Raw genomic sequence first — 20310 nt, forward strand, 5'->3', positions numbered from 1 at the left:
ATATGCAGCTGCGAATGTGTTTAAGACAAATGAAATTCGTTTCACAGTCTCCAAAATCGATTTCAAAAAAGTATTTATTTACTTTTTGGGGTTATAAAAAGGTCCGCAGGGTAGATTCTATCTTGATCTAAGAAAATCTTAGAATAATTTGAAACGTTTTTGGGTAGAAAATGAAATGTATTAGAATAGATGAGAGCTTCTGTTTGAGGGTGGACGACTTGGAGATTTCCCCTTAAGCGATTGCTGTCTAGCTTGGCCAAATATATTTGAAAATACACTCACACCCAGACGCACACACTCACACCCAGACGCACACCATTTGCTTCAGATTTCACGTAGTGGCCCGGCTTCTTCTTTTGCTATATATAGGACATCCATTATGGAATAACTTCGATGTTTGCTGTCTGATCTTAATTGTGTTTTCAGGGCCCATATATGCCATATAAATGTGTGTAAATACCAAAATCCAAGGCTATGAGAAGCTAACATTCCACTGTCTCTACTGACATAGACATACTGACAGACATAGACATATGTTTGATGGGCACGAAGAAGCCCTCTTCTGCTTGACACACACCTTTGCATCAAGTTGTTATTTCCCCTTTAACACTATAAAATAGGTTCGGGATATAAAAATGCCCTACGGCTATTAAGAGAACGCTTAAATATTCAAATATAGACTGGAAAGTCGGTTTGCATATTCGGAAATGTGATTAAAATTTTGCTTAGCCAACAATATTTCACACTTCTCTGTGTTAGAGTGCATTTCGTATTTTAATTACGTGCCCATTTGATTTTCATACCTTCACATATTTACCTGTTACACATGCTCAAATAGTAATATCAACGCTTGTATTTCTCATAAGCAACTCGTAATTGAATACGCAATGAAATAATACATATCGTAATACGCGATCTGATCAACTGCAAGGTGCGAAATGTTAATTTGTGACAACAGACAAACAAAAGCAGACAGAAATCACAGCTTGACAAACACAAACAAATGTCTCAGTAGACAATAATGCGACTCAGTCGACACAATCAATCAAAACCGGGCCCTCACATCGTTGCGATAATCATAGCTCAAGCTAGGGTAGGTTAACTAAAACAAAAAAGTGGCAGGCTCTGAGTGAAGAGTGCGACAAACAACATTTATTCCCCACGAGTTCTATATAGAGAGACAATTATATTTGTAGCTGGAGACAATTCTGGAATTGTAGCAGTTATATATCAAATATACCTCAAAGGAATTCCATATCTTAGCGTCTATTCTTGGCTTTCGCCCGAAGCAGAAATAATTATTCTTTGGAATAAAATGTCATTTTATATATATTTTAGACAACATAAGTTCACAGTTCAGTTTAAGGAGAGCAGGGCTTAATGGAGGCTTATAAAAAAGTCTTACAGCAATCAAAATTCTAGTAGTCCTGCAGAAAAGAAGACTACAAGACTCAACAAGGGTTGAGCATGGGTAATACATGATATTTTCTCCAAAAATTTTGTCAGAAACATTTAATTTGCTTGACTTGCTTTTATTGCCCATCTTATTTAACTTCTCGGAATCTGGAGCACAAACCATAAACAAAAAGCATTCGTTCATCAAAATTGGTTTAGTTTTGCCCAAGTTATCGAAGTTTCTGGCTTAATCGGGGCCTTTGGCAGGGACTGAAGACTGGAGACGTAAAAAATTTACAAGTCGAAATTTTTGGCATTTTTTGCTTGATTTTTGACTGAAAAATTAACTTCCCTAGAATATTTCTTTTACTTTTTTTAAATTTACAAAATATGTAAAGTGTCCCATTTCATAAAAATGATAAATAAATTAGTTTGTTTAAGATATGGAAGCTCGAACTTAACTAGGGGTCTCTAGCATGGACTATAGATTATAGAAGGGTGACATTTACAAATCGCAATGTTTGCATTTCTGGCATAATTTTTTACTGATAATTTGAACCCCTCAGAACACATTTGAACAAAATGCACTCCTTCAATTAAATCTTCTGCTTTATCCAAGTTATGGAAGCTTAAAGTTTGGTATGGACGTTAACTGAGGACTCGGAGATGGGAAGCATCAACAGTTTCCAAAATTCTTTCCATTTTGGTTTGACTTTTAGCGCAAAAAGATAAAGTTTGCACTCTCTTGTGTAAAAATATATTTAAAAAAATAATAAAGTTCAATAACTTTTAAATGGAATTGTTATTAGTGTAAAATGCAGAACTCAAAATTGCTGCAGAGCTCGAGCGAGTGCAGCACACGAAAGTTCGCGAACCTTCGTTAGCTGAAAAGCTGTATAATAATGGTATTTTTTTGGATGTCAAAACATGCGCTAATTATGTTGAAGCTTTTCAGCATTTAAATAACCGACCCGACCTGCCGGCTGCCTTCCAAGTCAGCGCAGCGTGAATTTTTATAATAAAATTGAAGTCCTGCTGCAAATCTTGTTAAGTAGATGCTCCTGCTGCTAGGAACAAAAACTGTAATGCTGATAGTTTTTGCTGACATTGTGCACTCAACTCAATCGGCGAACTGTTCTCGACTAGATTTAGCAATTCCAGCTGACCTTAATGAGCTGCACGAAGCGATTGCCTGACTGCAGCCGGCGGCGCAGCCCGGGCCATCCATTGACAGAAACGTCTGCAATTAGCTGCAATAATGTTGACATTATCCTCGTCTGCTTCATCAATTATGGCTGCACCCCACACCCCTGCCGCACTTCACCAACTCATCCCTTTCTAAACCAAGCCCCCGCCCCATTGGTGCCTACTGCTGACGCTGCCCTGCTGCTACCTCCTGCTGCAGCAACAAGTTCAGTTCCTGCAGCTGCGGCAACATTCAAAAGGCAGCCAGCGGAAACTGCGCGAGATTGCAAGCCGAGCGTGCAGAGGCGTAGCTGAAAAGGGGTCTGGAAGGAGTGGTGAAGGGGAGTCTATTAGAGGAGGGGTTGTCGCAATTTGCAAGCGGCAATTGTCGCACAGCTGCGGCCTGCACTCGTCAGTTGTTTGCCTCGGCTCAAAGCAGGCTGAATCTGTCCGACTGACTGACTGACTGACTGATTGAATGACTGACTGGCTGACTGACTGGCTGACTATCCGGCTGTCGCTGCTCGGCGTCGAGCGCATTTCATGGCAACTGTCACCCACGTCGACTTACCACTCCAGCCACGCCCCCTTGCCGCCCACTGTTGAGTCTACTCTCATTGATTGCTTTGTGCTTTTGTGCCCAACCAAAAATTGACTCTGCAGCCGTGCTCCTCCTGGCCGTGGGCAACTCTTGCCAACAACATTTTGCCACATTTCAATTCCGTTTTACATGTGCCTCATGTGCGTGCCACATACATTTCGGCATTGCAGCCTCCGTTTGTGTTGCATGTCTGACAATTTGCATTTTTTCGTTCCTTACTGAAATTGCGACAAATCCATTTCTTCAGCCTGCTCCCCCCCCCCTCTACCACGCCCACCAACTGTGTTTGCCTTTGTAATTGCGTGCGCAATTTCCCAACTGCCTTTACCCACTGGATTTGCACATGTTTTTCGCATTTTCCGATGCCTTTTCGGTAATCAGCGAGACAAGCAGCTGACGGAATTGATTACAAGTTCATCGAATTACGAATTCCGCCATTCCTAGAACGAATGCCGCAGCTTTATGGCCACAATTTGATTGTAATCGAAGTGCATTGCATTTCCATCATTCGCATCCCCATTAAATTAATTTGATTTCAACATGAAATTCCGTAAATAATTCGGTTAGCTCTTACAAGTTGAGGGGATTAATATATTTCACATTCTAAGAGCTCACTCATGGTCTGAATATAATCCAGTTGATGCAAGACGCACACTTCGACCCATCGGATGTGCGCCCAGCTTGGAGTCAAGCCAAAGCAAACCATCTCCCTAAAAAATTCTATTATATGGGACGCTCTGCCCAGGGCTACGTGCGTTACAGTTATTGTGCACACCTGAGACGAATAGGTCAAATGGGAAGGAAATTAATTATATAATATATATATAAGTAGAGAACAATGTTTATTAATTTGGAATGGAAACTACTAAAAAGTTTCTCTAAAGATCGTAAGAAAAGGATAGTCGGTTGCACCCGACTACTAGATTCTTACTTTTCTTTTGATACCCTCATTCAATGGGTTAAGCGTTAAGGGTATTTTGGTTTTCTGCAAATGTATGTATTAGGTGATAGAAAACACTCACAAGCACATAAGGTGTATATATTCTTGATCAAACTTAACAACCAGGTTGATCCGGCCAGATTTATCCGTCTCTGCGTATGTTCAAATACATCGCATTTCAGATGAGATATCTTCATGTTGCCTTTCATCGATAAATTGCCTAGCTTCCAAGAAATCGATTAAAATCTATATAAAATTCCGTTTTCTAAACATAACTCAGAACTTAGAAGAACTAGAGACTCCAAATATAGCATCCTGAATATTGCCTTAATCAAAATACCTCCCGACTTTTCGCCACAAAATGAGCAAAGTCTAAAGTTATATAGGTAGCAGCTTGCGCTTTGGAATATGCACACCTGTGTTTGCCATATCTAAGCACTGAAAATCTTATAGAAATCGGACTATAAATACCGAAGTTATGCAAGAGTGCATTTCTTATATATCGTGGGGCGATGAGAAGCACAGCCGTATGTCTGTCTGTGGGAGGCAGCTGAGGTTTCGAGTCAAAAAAAAGTTTTTCGAGCATTTTATTTAACCAGCAAAATGACGATCTACGTCCAGCTCAATTGTAACTAAATTCTACTGCAGCTTCGATTAGCATAAAATCGTAAAATATATTTGAGTCCATCAAATAAATTAAAAGTGATTTGTCCAGGACAGGTTGGCTTTTAAAAATTTATATATTTTCTATATAAAAATAGGATTGTTTGAGTGACATTTTAAATGCTCGTTTTCCGGCTGCCAACTTAATCAATTAACGCTCTTTCAATCTGTGACTAATTAAGCGCTATCTGTCGACCATTTTGGCTTAATTGAATTAGCAATTGCAGTGTGACCGTTCGTGTGTGTGTGATAGTGTGCACGTATTTTGATTTATGCAGCTTTGAATATATCACGAAAATCTGGCCAAATGCCAAGGAAAACAGCTTGACTGGCTTTACCAATTTGACCCCCCTCCTCTCCCTCTGCACATGCAGTCCATTAAATTGAAGCTCGTTTCAAATCATTTTTCATATATATATATATATATATATATATTTATATATGTCTCTTGCTCTCTACTTCTCTTCCTTTGTGTATCTCACTCCATCTCTCGCTTTCTGGCTAACTCTCCCTCGTTCTATTTTGTCTCCCCATCTCTCCCTTCCTTTAAACACTAACATTATTTTATTAATTTTTCTTTGCTATCCGCAAACGTTTTGAAAATCGATAAATTATCGATTCGCACATAGTTCTGAGTTTGTTGGGCGAGTGCCCTTATAAAATGGTTAAAGATAGATCAAGTTCATGGTTCAAACGCTCGAATATAGTACAATTTTAAATGAATGTTATTTCTTAAAGCATTCGACAACAAATCGATAAATGTTAAAAACTTACTGATTCAGATTCCGTTCGTTGGAGCCGCTCTGGCTTTGCACATTGTCCGTGTGTCGGCGCTCCTTGTGCACGATGCCCATCAGTTTCATCCATGGATTGTTTTGGGAGCCATGGCCTCCCATGCCGCCACTCTGCCACATGGTCATCTTGGCGGCTTGGCTGTGGCAGTGGCAGCTTATCCAAAACGCGCCACTTGCTTAGAAACCTGATGTAGTTGAACGCGACGATAATTGCATAGATTAACGTTGGCTTCTCTTATCGTTATCGTTATCGTTATCGTTATAGTTTTTCTTTCTGATAGTGTTTTATAGTAATTTCTTGCAGTTGCAGTATTGTAAGCGACGCGAAGTTCAAGGGGAGAGCAGGCCAAAGCTAAGCCGTTTTGTTGCTGCGGTTGCTGCGGTTGCTGCGGTTGCTGGCAGCAGCATCAAAATTTCTGTTGCATACTTTCAGGACGCGCTCATAATCGCATAGCCCATAAAATTTGATATCTTGGATGGAATTCAACTCCGAGTTTATTGTGGTTTAACTGTTCTTCCTGTTGTTCTGGCCGGGCTAATTCAATCGTTACAATTTGTTGCTTGTTGCTGTTGTTGTTCTTGTTGTTGTTGTTGTTGTTGTTGTGGGCGGCTGGCGTTGCGTTCTGTGTTCTGCGTTCTTGGCTTGTGTGTGCTGCTGCTTCTTCTAGCTGCTGTTTTTCTTCGAATTTTCCCAACTTATTCTGTTTGCCTTTACTGAATTTATGCGGATTTTCTTACAGCATTTCAAGCTTTGCGGCTTTTTGGTCATTAACTTTTTTTTTTTTTTTTTTTGTTTGGCTCGATTTGTGTTTTCTTTACTTTTTTATTTAAAGCTTTTTGTTAAGATGCATTCTTGTGTTTTTTTTTTATTTTGTTTTTTTGGTTTTGCGTTAAGAATTGCAATTTGACTGTGTTTTATTCTTGGGCCTTATTTAGTTTGGTTTTTTTTTGTTTTGCATAATGTCTAAAATTAAGAATCACAATGGCGTAAATTGGTTTTAATTCAATTGAAATAAGTTTTTCATATTTTGTAATTAACTATTTCAATTAGTTTTGTTTTTTTGTAACTATTAATTAATTAATTTTCATGTTGTTAACCATTTAATGCTAATTATTGTTAAGTGTTCTTGTGTTGTTGCTGTTCGTCTTCTACTGAAACATAAGTTGCGCTTAAACAATTTAGTTAATCGTAATTATCCTTTATTTGTTGGTTTTTCTTTTCTTTTCTTTTTTGAGTTATTAAATATTATTGCCTTGCTGTAATTTGTTGTATATTTGCTTGTTAAGTATTTGTTATTGTTTAATTTGTATTTTTTTCATATGTCTCTAGCTAAATTGTGGCTGGCCTTGGTTTGTTTTGGTTTTGGTTTTTTTTTTTATTATTATTATTATTATTTTATGTTCTTGTTGTTGCTTATTCGTTTGAGTATTTGTCTAAAAAATTATTAAATATTCGCAACTTAGTTGACCCTGCACCTTATTATTATTTTATTTGTTTTTATCATTGCTGTTGCTTTCAACGTATTCCTTTAATTTCCTCTCCTTTGTTTTGGCGATATGAATATGATATCCGGCATATGCAGCAGCTGGAAAAAAACACAAACAAACAGCAAAATTAAATGTTTGACAAAACAAACGAGGTTGAACATAAAGTTTATAGGTAACTAGTTCGAGGTCAAGCTTATATATATATATATTATCATGCTCTGATCCCACAAACATTTGATTGAACAAGTATCCGATTCAGAGATACCCTGAAACCTTCTTTGCATGGGTGCATATGCATATATATATACACACAGGTGCTGTGTTTCTTCTACTCTCAGCCTCAGACTATGTATGATAAATGCTTGATTAACTCAGAGGCGATAATAAACCTCTTTACAGAGCTTCCACAGCATAACATTAGCAATCAAATCTGTGTATAAATTAAACCCCAAGGCTATACCTTCAGTTGGTCTACTTTATATCATATATACTATTTACATACTAAAAGCTCTCAATATATTTATTTTTATTTTTGAGATCAGATTCAGATATGCCCAAAGACGCCTCCATTACATCAACGTTCACAGTTATATAAGCAGTTGTCAAACTAAACTGACAGTTTCATCAGCAAGAAAAACATAATGGCAGTAGATGGCAGGATGAAGCATTAAGAAATCAAGCCAAGGCGGAGACGGAGACGGAGCCGAAGGCTGTCCTATAGAGTGGGTTGTCAATGTTGCAACGGCCAAAACCAGAAACTGACAGCAGCTGGCTGCAAGAAATAGTCGATTTCTAAGTGGCATACGGAGGAGATGTGTGTGTGTGTGTATATGTGTCTCGTTATGTGAGTATGTGTGTGTGTTTATGTGTGTGCGGGTGTGTATATGTGTGCGTGTGTACGTTTGCAGTGCCATCATTGCGCCATAAGCATATTAAGAGTTCTTCCTTCCAAAAAAGAACAAGTACAAGCGTGCTCTGAACGGGAAAGGCCGACTATGAGATACCCTATGCCTAGTGCCAAGCTGCCTTTAGAGTCATTTTAGCTTCCTCACACACACACACGCAGAGTTCTTTCATTAAAAAAAAAAAAAAAAAAATAAACAAAAACCTTGATATACTCAAAGCCCAGTGCCCAGCTACTCTTACAAACAATCTAGCCTCCACACAGAGTTATTTCTTCTTAACTTCGTGAAAGACGCGTTCAACCTTTCACCTTTCCACCCATTTTCCGTTGAGGTAGGGTAAACAAACAGAAATGCGTTCTGCGTGCTCAGCCTTTGGGCCGAGAGGCGTTCGGATTGGTCTTGTTCCTTTGGTCAGTTGGTTGCCCACAGTCGGAGACTACATAATTATAAAATAGGGCCAAGAGCTGGAAACGGGCAACGTCAACACTTGGCAGCACACACATACACACACACACACGCAAACACGCACAGCCAGAGCCGCATGCATATTAAAGTAAATTGACTGTAATTAATAATCGTTACACTTGTGTGAATCTGCCTCAGCGTGCGTGTGTGCGTGTGTGTGTGTGCGTGTGACTGCCGCTGGCAAGATGCCTGCTTAACTGGCTGGCAATTCTCCAGGCCTGCAGCCGCAGCAGCCACATCAGCTACAGCCTTCGGCCTCCAGCCGAAACATCTGGACAACCATGCGAGCAGTAATTTGTCAAGCAGCTGACAAAAAAAAACACACAGAGCACATGAATATCAAGAGCGAGAGTGTTCTAGTTGGGCGTGCCCGACGGGCTGATACACTGCGACCAGCTACGAGAAATGTATACAAAATGTGAGCTATATCTTGGGAAGAGTTTGCCAACTCTATTTGGTGTCTTTAGCTTCTATACGCTGAGCGATATGCTCCAATACAACACTTTGATATCGATTCTTATCGATTTTGTGCTAACAAGGTGAGTTATCGATAGCTTGTGAAAGCTAAGAGCCCAGCTCAAATAGTCGATAGGCCAAAATATCTCCAACTACTCTCTGGTATAATTATGCTATCAATAACTTGTGATATTTAAGAGCTCAGTTTGGATAGTTGGCAGATCGAAAGACCAAAATATCGCTCTCAAGAATATATATGCATATGATTAATTGTATTTCTGTGAGTTATCGATAACTTGTGCATTAATTGAGCGTTCAGTTCAGATAGTTGGAAAACGAAAATATGCCTAATTCACGTGCATGTGTGTAATTGTATTTGGCAAACGCCTTACAGACTTTGTAAATGAGTCTATGTACTCGCTGCGAGTGTATACAAAAAAAAATACACGAAAATTTCAGATGAATTGGCTTGAGGAGACTGCAATGCTACAGCCTTAACCCGACAGCAACGAAAATGGAGAAATTCTTAAGAAATGTACTTTTTTTTTAGGCAGCACAAGTAATGTGTGTTCACATATAGTATAAATTGCGGCACTCTCACAGTGCGTGGACTAATTTACGAAGTCTGTGAGGCATTTATCAAACGCAATTTATTATGTGCATATATCTATACAGATATCAAGAGGATGCTTCTCCTAACTTAATACGGATAATAAAGTGCATGCATCACGTTCTCTCCCTCTTAAGCTCTTACGCTCTCGTGAGCATATTCTTTAGCAATTGTGTTTTGTGTCGCATACCGAAACGTTTTACATGCTGCGCTCAGCAAAGCAAAGCAAATCTCTCATGCTTAAGCGAATGCAAAGCGCTCGCGACTGAATGCTTTTAATTCGCTGCGATAGGTGCAAATTGTTCACTATTGAAAGGAGCATAAAAGAAAAAATAATGACAATAAATAAAAGAACATAATAACTAAGCATGCACACACAACACGCAAGCATTGAAAAATAAAAATTGAAAATGGCTTTTATCAAGCACAAATTGCATCAACTTGGGTTAAGCTACTTTTGAGCCGCAGCTCAATTCAGTTGAGCTGAAGCTGAAGCTCAACTGCTGCAAAGGACAGGACGGGACCGAAGAGCAGAGCGCATTTATATTGTATTCACAAAATTTTCGTCATATTGCAAAGTGCGCTGAAGCGTGCCGCATTCAGTGAGAAGCTGCCACCACATCACATCACATCACATCACATCAGAGCACAGCACAACAGAACACATCGCATCGCATCGCATCACATCACAAAACAGCAGAACGCAACTGAGCGGAGCAGATGTATCCATGACTGTAACTGCTGTTGCGCTTGTCCTTTGTCCTTTGTCGTTTGTCGTTTGTCCTTTGTCGCTTGTCGTTTGTTTGCGTGTCGCCTGTCGGTTGTCGTCTGTCGCCAACGCTTCAGCTCAACGATCTGTCAACGTCAACGGTGCGTATGATAAATTTTTATTGTGCAGCAACGACGCTGCCGCTGCCGCCGTCGACGTCGACGCCGCAGCCACTAGTCAAGCAAACGCTTCAGCAGCTTGCGTCTTTGTGGCAGCAACAGCAATACATACACCCACACACACACACACACGCACAAAAGGCGAGTGCTCCAGTCGGGATAGCTCGACTAAAAAATACCCTGAATTTAGCACACACACACACAAGCAACTTGAGCTGCGACTGGAAATGCATTCTTTATAGGAAATGCACTCTTGATAAACTTCGGTATTTATTGTACGATTTTTTTTTTTTTAATTTTAAGGATTTGCATACTGTACAGAAATGTGTGTAAGTATCAAAGCTCACGACTTTAACATACAAAATATGTTTTTTTCATTCTAACAATTTTTAGGGTATCTAAGGTATTCTAGATCTGTATTCTCAATTGACACGATCTTCTCTTGATACCCTAAATTCAAAATCTTAAGTCTCTAAATCATACATGGAAAATTATAGATTAAAGAATTATCGAATTGGCTGTTGATGCTGATCGGAAGCATGCCTGACATATATATAAACGTATATGTAATTTAATTTGCCTCCTTTCGCCTGTCACATGCACTTGCACACAAGCAATATGCCCCTTGATAATGTGTTCAGGGTATCACAAAATGAATTGAAATAAATAGCAGCGAGAAGAAAAAGCAAAACTCGCTCAAGTGCGTGCCCAAAACGAAGCTAATTACGCATGCGGCTTTATCATTTATTGGCATGCCAACGGGATTTTTTCATGCACATATATATATACCGTATATGCAGGGATGTCATATGTGTACGTTAATACATATGTGTATGTGTATGTAAACTGGGGGAGTTGGCAGCTGGCGCAGCTTTGTCACAGCTTACAGCGCGGATTATCCGCTGGCCGCAGCTTCATGGCCCGCGGCAGCCATATTTTTTGAAGCACAGAGCCAGGGCAAGCCATGACCAACAAAAACAAGAACTACAATGGCATCTGTAACGGCAACAACAACTGCAGCTGCTCGCAATAAATCAAATTTGCGCTGCAATTATTTTCAACTATGCAAACTTTTGAGCATGTTGCATGATTTCAGCTACTTCACATTTTACAACATTTTATTGTAATGGAAAATGAATGTTGCTATCACTTTTATGCAATTATTTCCCGTTGACCAACACTTAACCCCGTAAAATTATGCTGCACATGTTAATGTTGCTGTTATCAGAAAAACATAAACTGACCATTAAACTTTTACCTATATTGCCAGCATCAATTTTACTTAGTTATGTTTAAACTCTTTTTAACATATGAACATGTTAACATACGTGAAGACAACTTATTTTGTTAACATTACTAACGAATTTTTTATTTGAGCACCCAGTCACTAACAGCTGTTAAACTTAACATACACATGTTAGAGTTTGAAGTGCCTCTAAAATTGAAAACGAAATGTTTCTTTATTATTCAAAGTTTAATTTATCTGTTCTTTCTATCTAACAGTAACTGTTAATGCTATTGTGCATCTGTTAAGGGTTAACAGTGCGCTGTTAAATGTTACATGTGTAAAAGGCCTGTTATGTGCCATGCTTTGAGGTTTTTGGGAAAGGAATATTCTTGTTGAACAATTCTCAAAAAGTCACAGCTTTATTTTATTCATTAAGTTAACCAACTGTTACGGTTAATACCTTTGTCTGTGCCAAGCTATAATTAAATGGACTGTAAGCTTTTATATGAAGGCATTTTTGCTCTTCGCATAAAACTGAAGTTAATAATAATAATTGTTAATAATAGCACTAATTAATCTCCACTCTGCGGTGCAACCTTCGCATGTTGGCAAAAGTATTTCACAGCTGTTAAGCTGCTTTTGCTGTGAAACCTTCAAAGGAAAATACAGGAAAGAAACGGCCATCTCTGGCACGCCGAAGTGTAAATGCCCTCCTAGACACTTGAAGCTCGCAAAAAGTTTGCCATACATAAGGATATTTCTCAAACGATTTTACCTAGACAGATATATGACATAGTTAAACTGGAAAGTACCCAGCTTCTTAGTCAAGATAACCTGGGAACAGCACAAACAGTTGATCATCTTCAGAAGTACATTTCGGGGCAGGAGTAGCGCAACCCAAGTCCCAAGCTGGGAGACAGACAGACGCGACTCGCTTGTTGATACTGTATCACGAGTGTATAAATACTTTTGCGACAAAAATATAATACCCTCTGCTGGGACATAAGAAATTGCCACAGATATGATGCTGGCAGCTGGCAGTTGACTTTGTCGCTGCTGCAATCGGTTGCTGTGGCAGCTACCCCAAAAGGCTGCACATTAAATTGATAAGCCGCGGAGGTTGCCTCCGCACGCGGCAATTAGCCGAGAAATGTGAAATGCGAGCTGGCAACGGAGCGGTAGAGGCTCTGACCTGCTATTTAAATTGCCAGGTAATTAGCCATCGTTGCCACCTGGCCCCAGCTTGCTGCTGCTGGCAAAGTTAATGCTATCTGAAGCGACAACCATGTGGGCGGTAGGGCAAGGGGCGGGCGAATCTCAGGCAAAAAGCTGGCAAGCAACAACAAAAAAAAGTTTAAATTAGGCGTAAAATAGCAAAACACGGAGCAGGACCTATGACAACGCCCGAATCAGAGTGCCGAAACCAAGGGGCTCAGAGCGAGTTCAGAGCGCAGACAAAGTTTTGTCACAGAATGGAGAATTGTGGAAAATCCTGGAAAACAGCGGAAAATCGCGTGCATAGCACAAAACATTTATCCTGATTGAAACTCTTCGAAAGCAGACGCCCAATTTATCATCCTAGCAGATTTATTAATTGCGTAACACGTTGCACTTTATCAAATTATTCCATGTCCCTTTTAAATTTGATTTATATATATCTAGAAAGAAAATTCTTAAAATATTACCAAAATATGTATGTATAGAAAACGGTTTGTCCTGTTTGACCAAAATGTAGTTATCTGATGTGTTGGAATTCCACGCGCAAATGTGGAAAACTCGTGAAAAACGATGACATACAACTTTTTTGCTTAACATTCGATAGGCTTGAAACTAATTTTCAAATATATTTGTGATTCATTTAAGACGTGTTTCACACATATCGTAAACTCTGGTTAAACAACGCATGTCAAAGGTTATATGAACGGAAATTGTTTGTTCGTCTTCACATTTCACTGAATTGGGTGGAAATATCAATTCCAACTGTTGTTTCTTAATTTGAAAAACATCAAACTCATTTCTAAATATCTTCTTAAAATGAAGCTTGAGACATGAGTCGCATTTGAAACAAAATGCTTTGCCCGGGCAAGGCCGGGTAATAATCGCGGTTATACTAAAACGAATATATATATAATATATATGTGCTAGAAGAAGCTTCCTTCTGCCTATTACAGAGCTAGAAAGTTTGTAACAGCAGCTCGGCTACGGCTACAGGGTACATCCAAGTCGACAACCTGCTGACTGAAGCACTTTTCTGTGCTCCTCAATAATTTACAACGGAGCTGCCGTTGACACCTTGTGCTTGACCAATGGGGACACCAAAGTGAGAAGCAGCACGTTGGCAAGTTATCGTCTGCTGATCCCTGGCACCAGCTCAAGCCGCAAGGGCATGACGTGCAAATCCAGTGAAGCCTCCGTTATGGTAACCACAAGCGCCACGCCCCCCCCCCCCTTCCCATCCCATCACTCAGCACTGTTAGAGCTGGCAAAGTTGAAAATGAGCGGAAAATGTTAAAGGGCGCTAAGCTGTGGCCCCCAAAGGAATATTTAATTAAGGGACGTCGCCGTTGCCCCAAGAGGAGCTCCGCTCAAGCTGATGCTGCAGCCGGAGCTGTTTGACGCTTTGCGGTGACCAGGTGTGCGTTGGCAAAGGGATTAGCTAGGCGCCGAGCTTAGCAACAGCAGAAAACAGTAAAGGAAAACAAAAGCAGCAGCAACAACAACAGCAGCAGCAACAACTGGTTGTTGCCATAGTTGCCACACGTTGGATCAATAACTGGCAAGTTGATAGCCACATGGCTGTTGCACAGCCAGTTGCAACTTTGTGGCAATTGGCAATTGACATAACATCAAATGGTAGCTGGGCGTGGCACTTGAGCCATATTAAATATATTATATTAAATAGAGTTAATAATTGAATCAAATTTAATTGCAGCCACCCAAGAAGAAGCTCTCGAAGAAGGAGAAGGCGCGCCTCGAGGCCGAACAGGCCGAGCTGCTGCGCATTGAGATGGAGAAGGAAAAGTTAGTTGAGGCCCAAAGAAAATATGTTATATATAAGAAAGATTCTTTGGCATGCCGAAGATTCAATCCTCCATTTAGGATCGATTGCTTCCAAACTAACCAAATAGTCTGTTATAGCTCAGGATATCCTGAGCAACGACAAATATATCCAAGCAAAAGATGTGGGATTCCAATATATTGACCTAGGCCTAGGCGAGGTTTCGGCTATATGGTCTTAAGACCAAGAGACAGACGGACATCGACTTGACTGCCGAAAGGGAAGTGGAATATGCATACCTTACCGATTCGGTAGATGTCCCCTTCTATGTTACACATCATAATATCCTCTATATAAAATAACCCCGCTAACCCGTTGTCTTCCCTCTTACTATTGAGACTTAAAAAGTTGGAGGAGGCGCGTCAGCGCAAGAAGCTAGAAATGGAGCAGGCTAAGCATCGGCAGCAGCAGGAGGTCGCCGAGAATCGTCTGCGCCGGGGCCAGCTAAAGGATAGCATGAGATTCTTTGATGCCGTGCACACCACCATCGAGGCCATCAAGGCGGGCGAGCGGCAACAGTGCGAGTGGGAGAAGTTCATGCGCTGCAACGGGCTGCCCAATGCGGCCAGTCCGAGTGATTTGCGCAAGTACATCCATCAATGGCATGCGGATATTGCGCAACGCCAGCTGGAGGCACGCAATTGGCTGCTGCGCACCGATGAGCGCACCCTTCTCACCCAGGACGCCCATGTGCCGGATCTGACGCGCGTCTCGCTGCGGCAGCAACAGGGCAATCTCGGCGATGTCTATGCACAGCGCCTCAAGGAGGTGCTGGGGGTAAGCTGCATGAACTTTGACCAGGGCTAAGCATTTGGACAGGCCAACTATTCAACAGATTCTCAACGAATTGGACGAGTCGCTGGGATACACCAAGTCCCGGTCGGCTCATGTTGCCGCCGATCTGGTGAAGCTGAAGACGGAGATGCGTGTGTTCCTCAAACAGCATCTGGACGAGTTCACCTACAAGACAATGTCGCATATTGAGCGCGACATGGAGTGAGTAGCTCCTAGATAATCGCGAAAGCATTTAGCTCTGATCCCTTCCCTTTGCAGAATCGATCGACCCGGCGTCTCGAAGCACATCTACAATTCCGATGTCTTCCAGAGCTTCGTTTGGACTTTCTCCAAGGATGCCCAGATGTGAGGCCTCAAATGCAATTGATCTCTTGTTCTTCTATTTCTTGCATTCTCCTTCCCTTAACACTAATTGTACAATTGCTCTCCCCCTCTCTCTTCTCTCTCTCTCTCTCTTCCACAGCGCTGTCAATCCCAAGGCTCGCATTGGTGAACAATCGGCCCACAACGAGATCGACTTCCCCACCATCGAGATGAACATCTCACTGCCGCCCACCGTGCGCCTCCAGAGCTCGGCGCTGCGCGGTCTTTGGCTTAACTACGATCACTTCAGCGACTACTGCAGCAGCTTCCAGCTGAGGCATGCACGCTCCCAAAATGCCAGTAAGTGCTTTAACGCTTCGCTGCCAATACAGGGAACTATATAAAAAAAAAACAAATGGGCTCAAACGGGTTTAAATAGCTTTCAAAATTGAAATCCATTCAAAAGCAGTTCATTTTTTGAGAGTAATCAAATAATTGCATAGTAGCAGACGTCTGTCTCGTCTGTCTCTCATGAAAGGTTCGTCTTTCAGTACATTTGCCGGATTCGAGCGGAACAGACCTCTATATCAGTTATCTTCCATAGTATTGATCCGTCACTAATAAAATTCTTGTATTGTATAGAAACTATGTGCTTTTCACGATATCTTGATCAATTTAATTCCCAGCTATTTTACGGCAAACAAAACGCGAATGGCGCAAACGCAAAGAGATTCTGCAGTCGATGCTGGACGAGTGCGCCCGTGAGATTCCACTGTCCGAGCTGGAGCAGCTGACACAGGAACAGCACTCGGCCAGCTCGCAGCCGCCGCGTGAGCGCAGCTACGATGTGGACAAGCTCTATGCCCAGTACGAGGATGAGCTGAATAAGGCGCGTCGTCGTGCCATCGGACCGGAGGCATACGGCATGCTCGAGACAGATGTCAACCTGCGCAAGTATCGCATTATTGGCGGCGTCTATTGCATCGATTTCCTGGAGACGCCGCAGCAGGACAAACAGCTCAATGCGCGCTCCTTCATACGCACCAGTACGTAACCCGTCCAGCTAGTCGCAGCCTAATGCAGCTTTCGATTGCAGTCACAGTTGCCAACAGTCTGGTGCACAAGGATTACTATCAGACCTATAAGCCGCCGCCGCCGGTGCTGCCCGGCGTGCGTCGCCTGCCCGAGGAGATTGAGGCTGAGATGCGCATGATCGAGGCGGCGCTGGACAAGCTCGCGCTAGTCACACTACAGTAAGTACTTGGCCATAAATTCTGGCAATATACCAAGCAATCTAAGCCCCAGACACAAGCTGACGCCAGATGGGAACTATTACCAGTTGGGAATTATAAGCCTACGCGTATTCTTTGACTGATTAATTGAGCAGAATGCAGCGTTCAAGAGTAGCTGATTGATTGAACGAGTGAGTAAATAAACGGAACGGCTCGAAAATGGGCGATTGAAGCGATTCGCTGAAATGAACCAGAAATGTTTACAGAGTAACGTCCAGTCGAGCACTTTTCCTCCTGTCCAGGTTAATACTCCTTACATCGAATAACCTATACTTTCACTATACTATCCTCACAGGTTGCCTGATTCGGTCATATGGTTCGAGCCCCCGATCGCTTGTCGCTGGGAGACAGACATCGAAACGCTCGAATCGCAGCTGACCGATGGCGTTAAGCCGGATCCAGCTGCATCGGCGACAGCGGCGGCCACCACAGCCACGCCCACAGAGGCAACACCGCTCTCGACAAACGCACAGCCCAGTCCGCTAAAGAGTTCGCCACGCGGTCCGGCCAAGATGCGCTCCCAGAAATCCGACCTGGCCGCACTGCAAACGCAGACGCTGCGCGAGATTGGCGACTTTGACCTGCGCGCAATACCCAGCAATGTGGACTTATATGGACTGGTTAAGGATTTCGTGGTGCCGCGCCTGCCGCAAGGCTTTTGCGTGCGGCTCGAGCAGCAGACACCGCCATCGAGCAGCGGCCAGCCGCAGCGGCAGGTCATGTTCCTGGCGCGCCAGACGCACGTGCGACTGGGTCAAGTGGCAGGTCAGGCAACGCCAGCTGAGGCGAACGGCGCACGACCAGCGGCCAGCTTGGGCATTGGCGCTGAGTTCTTGGATGCCGGGGAGCCGGCGGAGCTCTTTCCGCCGCTCTGCTTTGACAAGCTGCTCAAATTCCGCAGCCAAGCACGACCGCCTCCGGTGATGCCCAGCAGCTGCTATCTCTTCTCGCAGCTGATCGAGGATATGGATCGGCTGTGGCGCATGCAGCTGCCGCGCGAGCAGCAGGAGGAGATGCTGCAGCAAATCTCCGAGCAGCTAACGCCCAACGGCTCAGAGCAGGATGTCAACCAGCAGTTGTCCGATGAGCTGCGTCCACTTAGCCAGGAGCTGGTCGAGGTGCTGCAGCCAGCCGCAGCGGCTGCTGCCTTTGCCTACTACACGGGCATCTCATTCATTCGCGACAACCAGCTGCCCGCCCAGCCAGAGCCGGCGACGACACCCAAATCAGCGGGCAGCCAGGAGAGCAGCGACGATGACGACGACGACGATGATAGCCTCCTGGAGCTGCTCGAGGGCGGCATCGGCGGCGACGTCGGCGAATCCTCAGCGGGCGGCACCCTGCCCCAATTGCTGAGCAGAAACAGCAACAGCGACAACTGCGATAGCGAAGCGTGGGTTAATCTGATCTCTAAATCTCTAAGCCATCTCACGCTCCTCCATTTCTCTCTCTCTCTCTCTCTCTTTCCGTCTTCTCTTCTCTTCCTCCTGACTCTCTCTCCCTTCTTAACTCTCTATCTCCCTGCTTCTCTTTCTTAATCTTCTTCTTTCCCTCTCTATCCCACCTTTTCTCCCTCTCTCTCTCTTTCCCTGAAACTCTTCCTTGTCCACTTTATTTCTCTTTCCTCTTTTACTCTCCCTATTTCGCTCTCTCTCTCTCTATTTCTCTCCTTCCTGTTCCCTCTCTCTGTCTCCCTCTCTCTTTTGTGCCTTCATCTCCTCACTAGTCGCAGACAAAAGCTCAGCAGCACGGCAGCCATTACTCAGGGCAAGTGGAGCACACGCGACGTCCACGACACCAAGTTCAACGAGGACAAGTTATCCATACAGTTTCGGACGGGCCGACTTGGTTAGATTGTTATTTAATTAGCATTAGTTCCTAACAATTACATCTTATCCTACATAGACATAGGTCAAAATTTCCCACCCCAATAACTCGGTCAAATCTAATCCGATTTTCATGAGGTTTGGCGTATCATGGTTTGTCCTCTAGAGCGAATTGGCATCCGGGTTATACCCGCTAGTAATCTTTATGTAGTTCACAAAGGCAACTTATTGAGCTCATTAACCGTTTCGCCTTTATCGTTTTCTATATCATCCAAAGGTATCTTTGGCTTCGCCCTGAACAAGTACAGCAATATGCCCTATCAAACCTGGGATCTGCGGCCAGATATGAAAAAGTATCTCACAAATATGCAAATTTTGGTTCAGTTCATTTAGTTGGTTTCCCATTGCAGTCCGGGAACCATACTCTTCAGCTTCACCGCCTCGCTGATCAGCCTGGAGATGACCATCACCGAGGCGGGCTACACTGTGCACAATTTTCAGGGCGGTAGCACGCAGGGCATTACGGAAATGCTTGGCAAGACACTGTCCCTGGCCGAGCTAAAGGCGACGCTTATTCTCTCAGCCGTGGACATATTTCCAGATGAGGATGCCTTCTGCTACACGGAGGGCTCTTGCGAGAAGAACTACGTAATGGAAATGCACACATATGCCTGCATTTCGACCCTGGCACTGTCCCACAACTTCAGCTGGTCCCGTTGGAATTTGTTAGCGGGCTCTCGCACTGCTGTGCTGCTAATCAGAGAGCTCCTCGAGGGCAAGAAGGTGCCCTACTACTCCACGCTGCTGGTCACACCCCTGAAGACCTCAATTATTGACTGCACCGAAGTGTCGGCCAGCTTCAATGCAGTGGGCATTGCTGGCATGGAATACTATGCGGATCTCTATCAGCTCTCGCAGGCCCATGCACAGCCGGTCAGCCTAGAGAAGCAGCGCACAATGAGTCCAATGCTTAGGGATAATGTGGCCAGCATTTTGATAGGCACAAGGCCACTCAGTTTTTGTTAAGTTAACTTTTTTTGCAAGTGCGTAAAATTTATAGAAATTTGATTTTTGAAATTTAAAGGCATTTATATGGTCAGGGAATAGCCGCTATATGTGGTATCTTATTCTGAATGCTGGTGTACTTTATTAAAAATGTCCTTAAATAGAATTAAACGTATTTTTAAAAGCGCCGTTCTTTGTGATTCTCATGAATTCATGTAATCGGTTTTATTGTATATGTAAATGTTGTATAAACAAGTCTTTCTGTCTCTCTCCTTATCTCTCTCTCTCTCTCTCTCTCTATCTCTCTCTTTTTCTCTTAAATAAGCATTTCCACACTTACAGATTCATTTAAATGTACATAATAAATGTATATTAAGCAGGACCTTGGCACGAATTATCGTTTAGTTCTTTCA

General features: G+C 42.8%; 2 protein-coding genes across 2 annotated transcripts in view; one reads left to right on the forward strand and one right to left on the reverse strand.

The window, feature by feature from the left end:
- The window catches only part of LOC115766867 (potassium voltage-gated channel protein Shaker), a 121915-nt gene extending 116043 nt beyond the window's left edge, over positions 1-5872 (reverse strand). Inside the window, exon 1 of the mRNA XM_030710928.1 lies at positions 5559-5872. Within this exon, the coding sequence (XP_030566788.1) occupies positions 5559-5704 (146 nt within the window). The 5' untranslated portion in view covers positions 5705-5872. The remainder of the gene's footprint in view (positions 1-5558) is intronic.
- An 8132-nt stretch (positions 5873-14004) lies between these two features.
- On the forward strand, positions 14005-19918 carry LOC115766816 (protein CASC1). Its single transcript, XM_030710851.1, has 12 exons — positions 14005-14037; positions 14551-14639; positions 15015-15453; positions 15512-15672; positions 15730-15816; positions 15935-16134; positions 16461-16820; positions 16871-17027; positions 17362-18459; positions 18793-18914; positions 19170-19245; positions 19303-19918. Exons 1-12 carry the CDS (start codon positions 14005-14007, stop codon positions 19916-19918), a joined length of 3438 nt encoding a protein of 1145 aa, XP_030566711.1.
- The last annotated feature ends 392 nt before the right edge of the window (positions 19919-20310 follow it).

This window comes from Drosophila novamexicana, unplaced genomic scaffold (genome assembly GCF_003285875.2).
Source record: "Drosophila novamexicana strain 15010-1031.04,08,12 unplaced genomic scaffold, DnovRS2.1 tig00001270-arrow-arrow-pilon, whole genome shotgun sequence".
NCBI lineage: Eukaryota > Metazoa > Arthropoda > Insecta > Diptera > Drosophilidae > Drosophila > Drosophila novamexicana.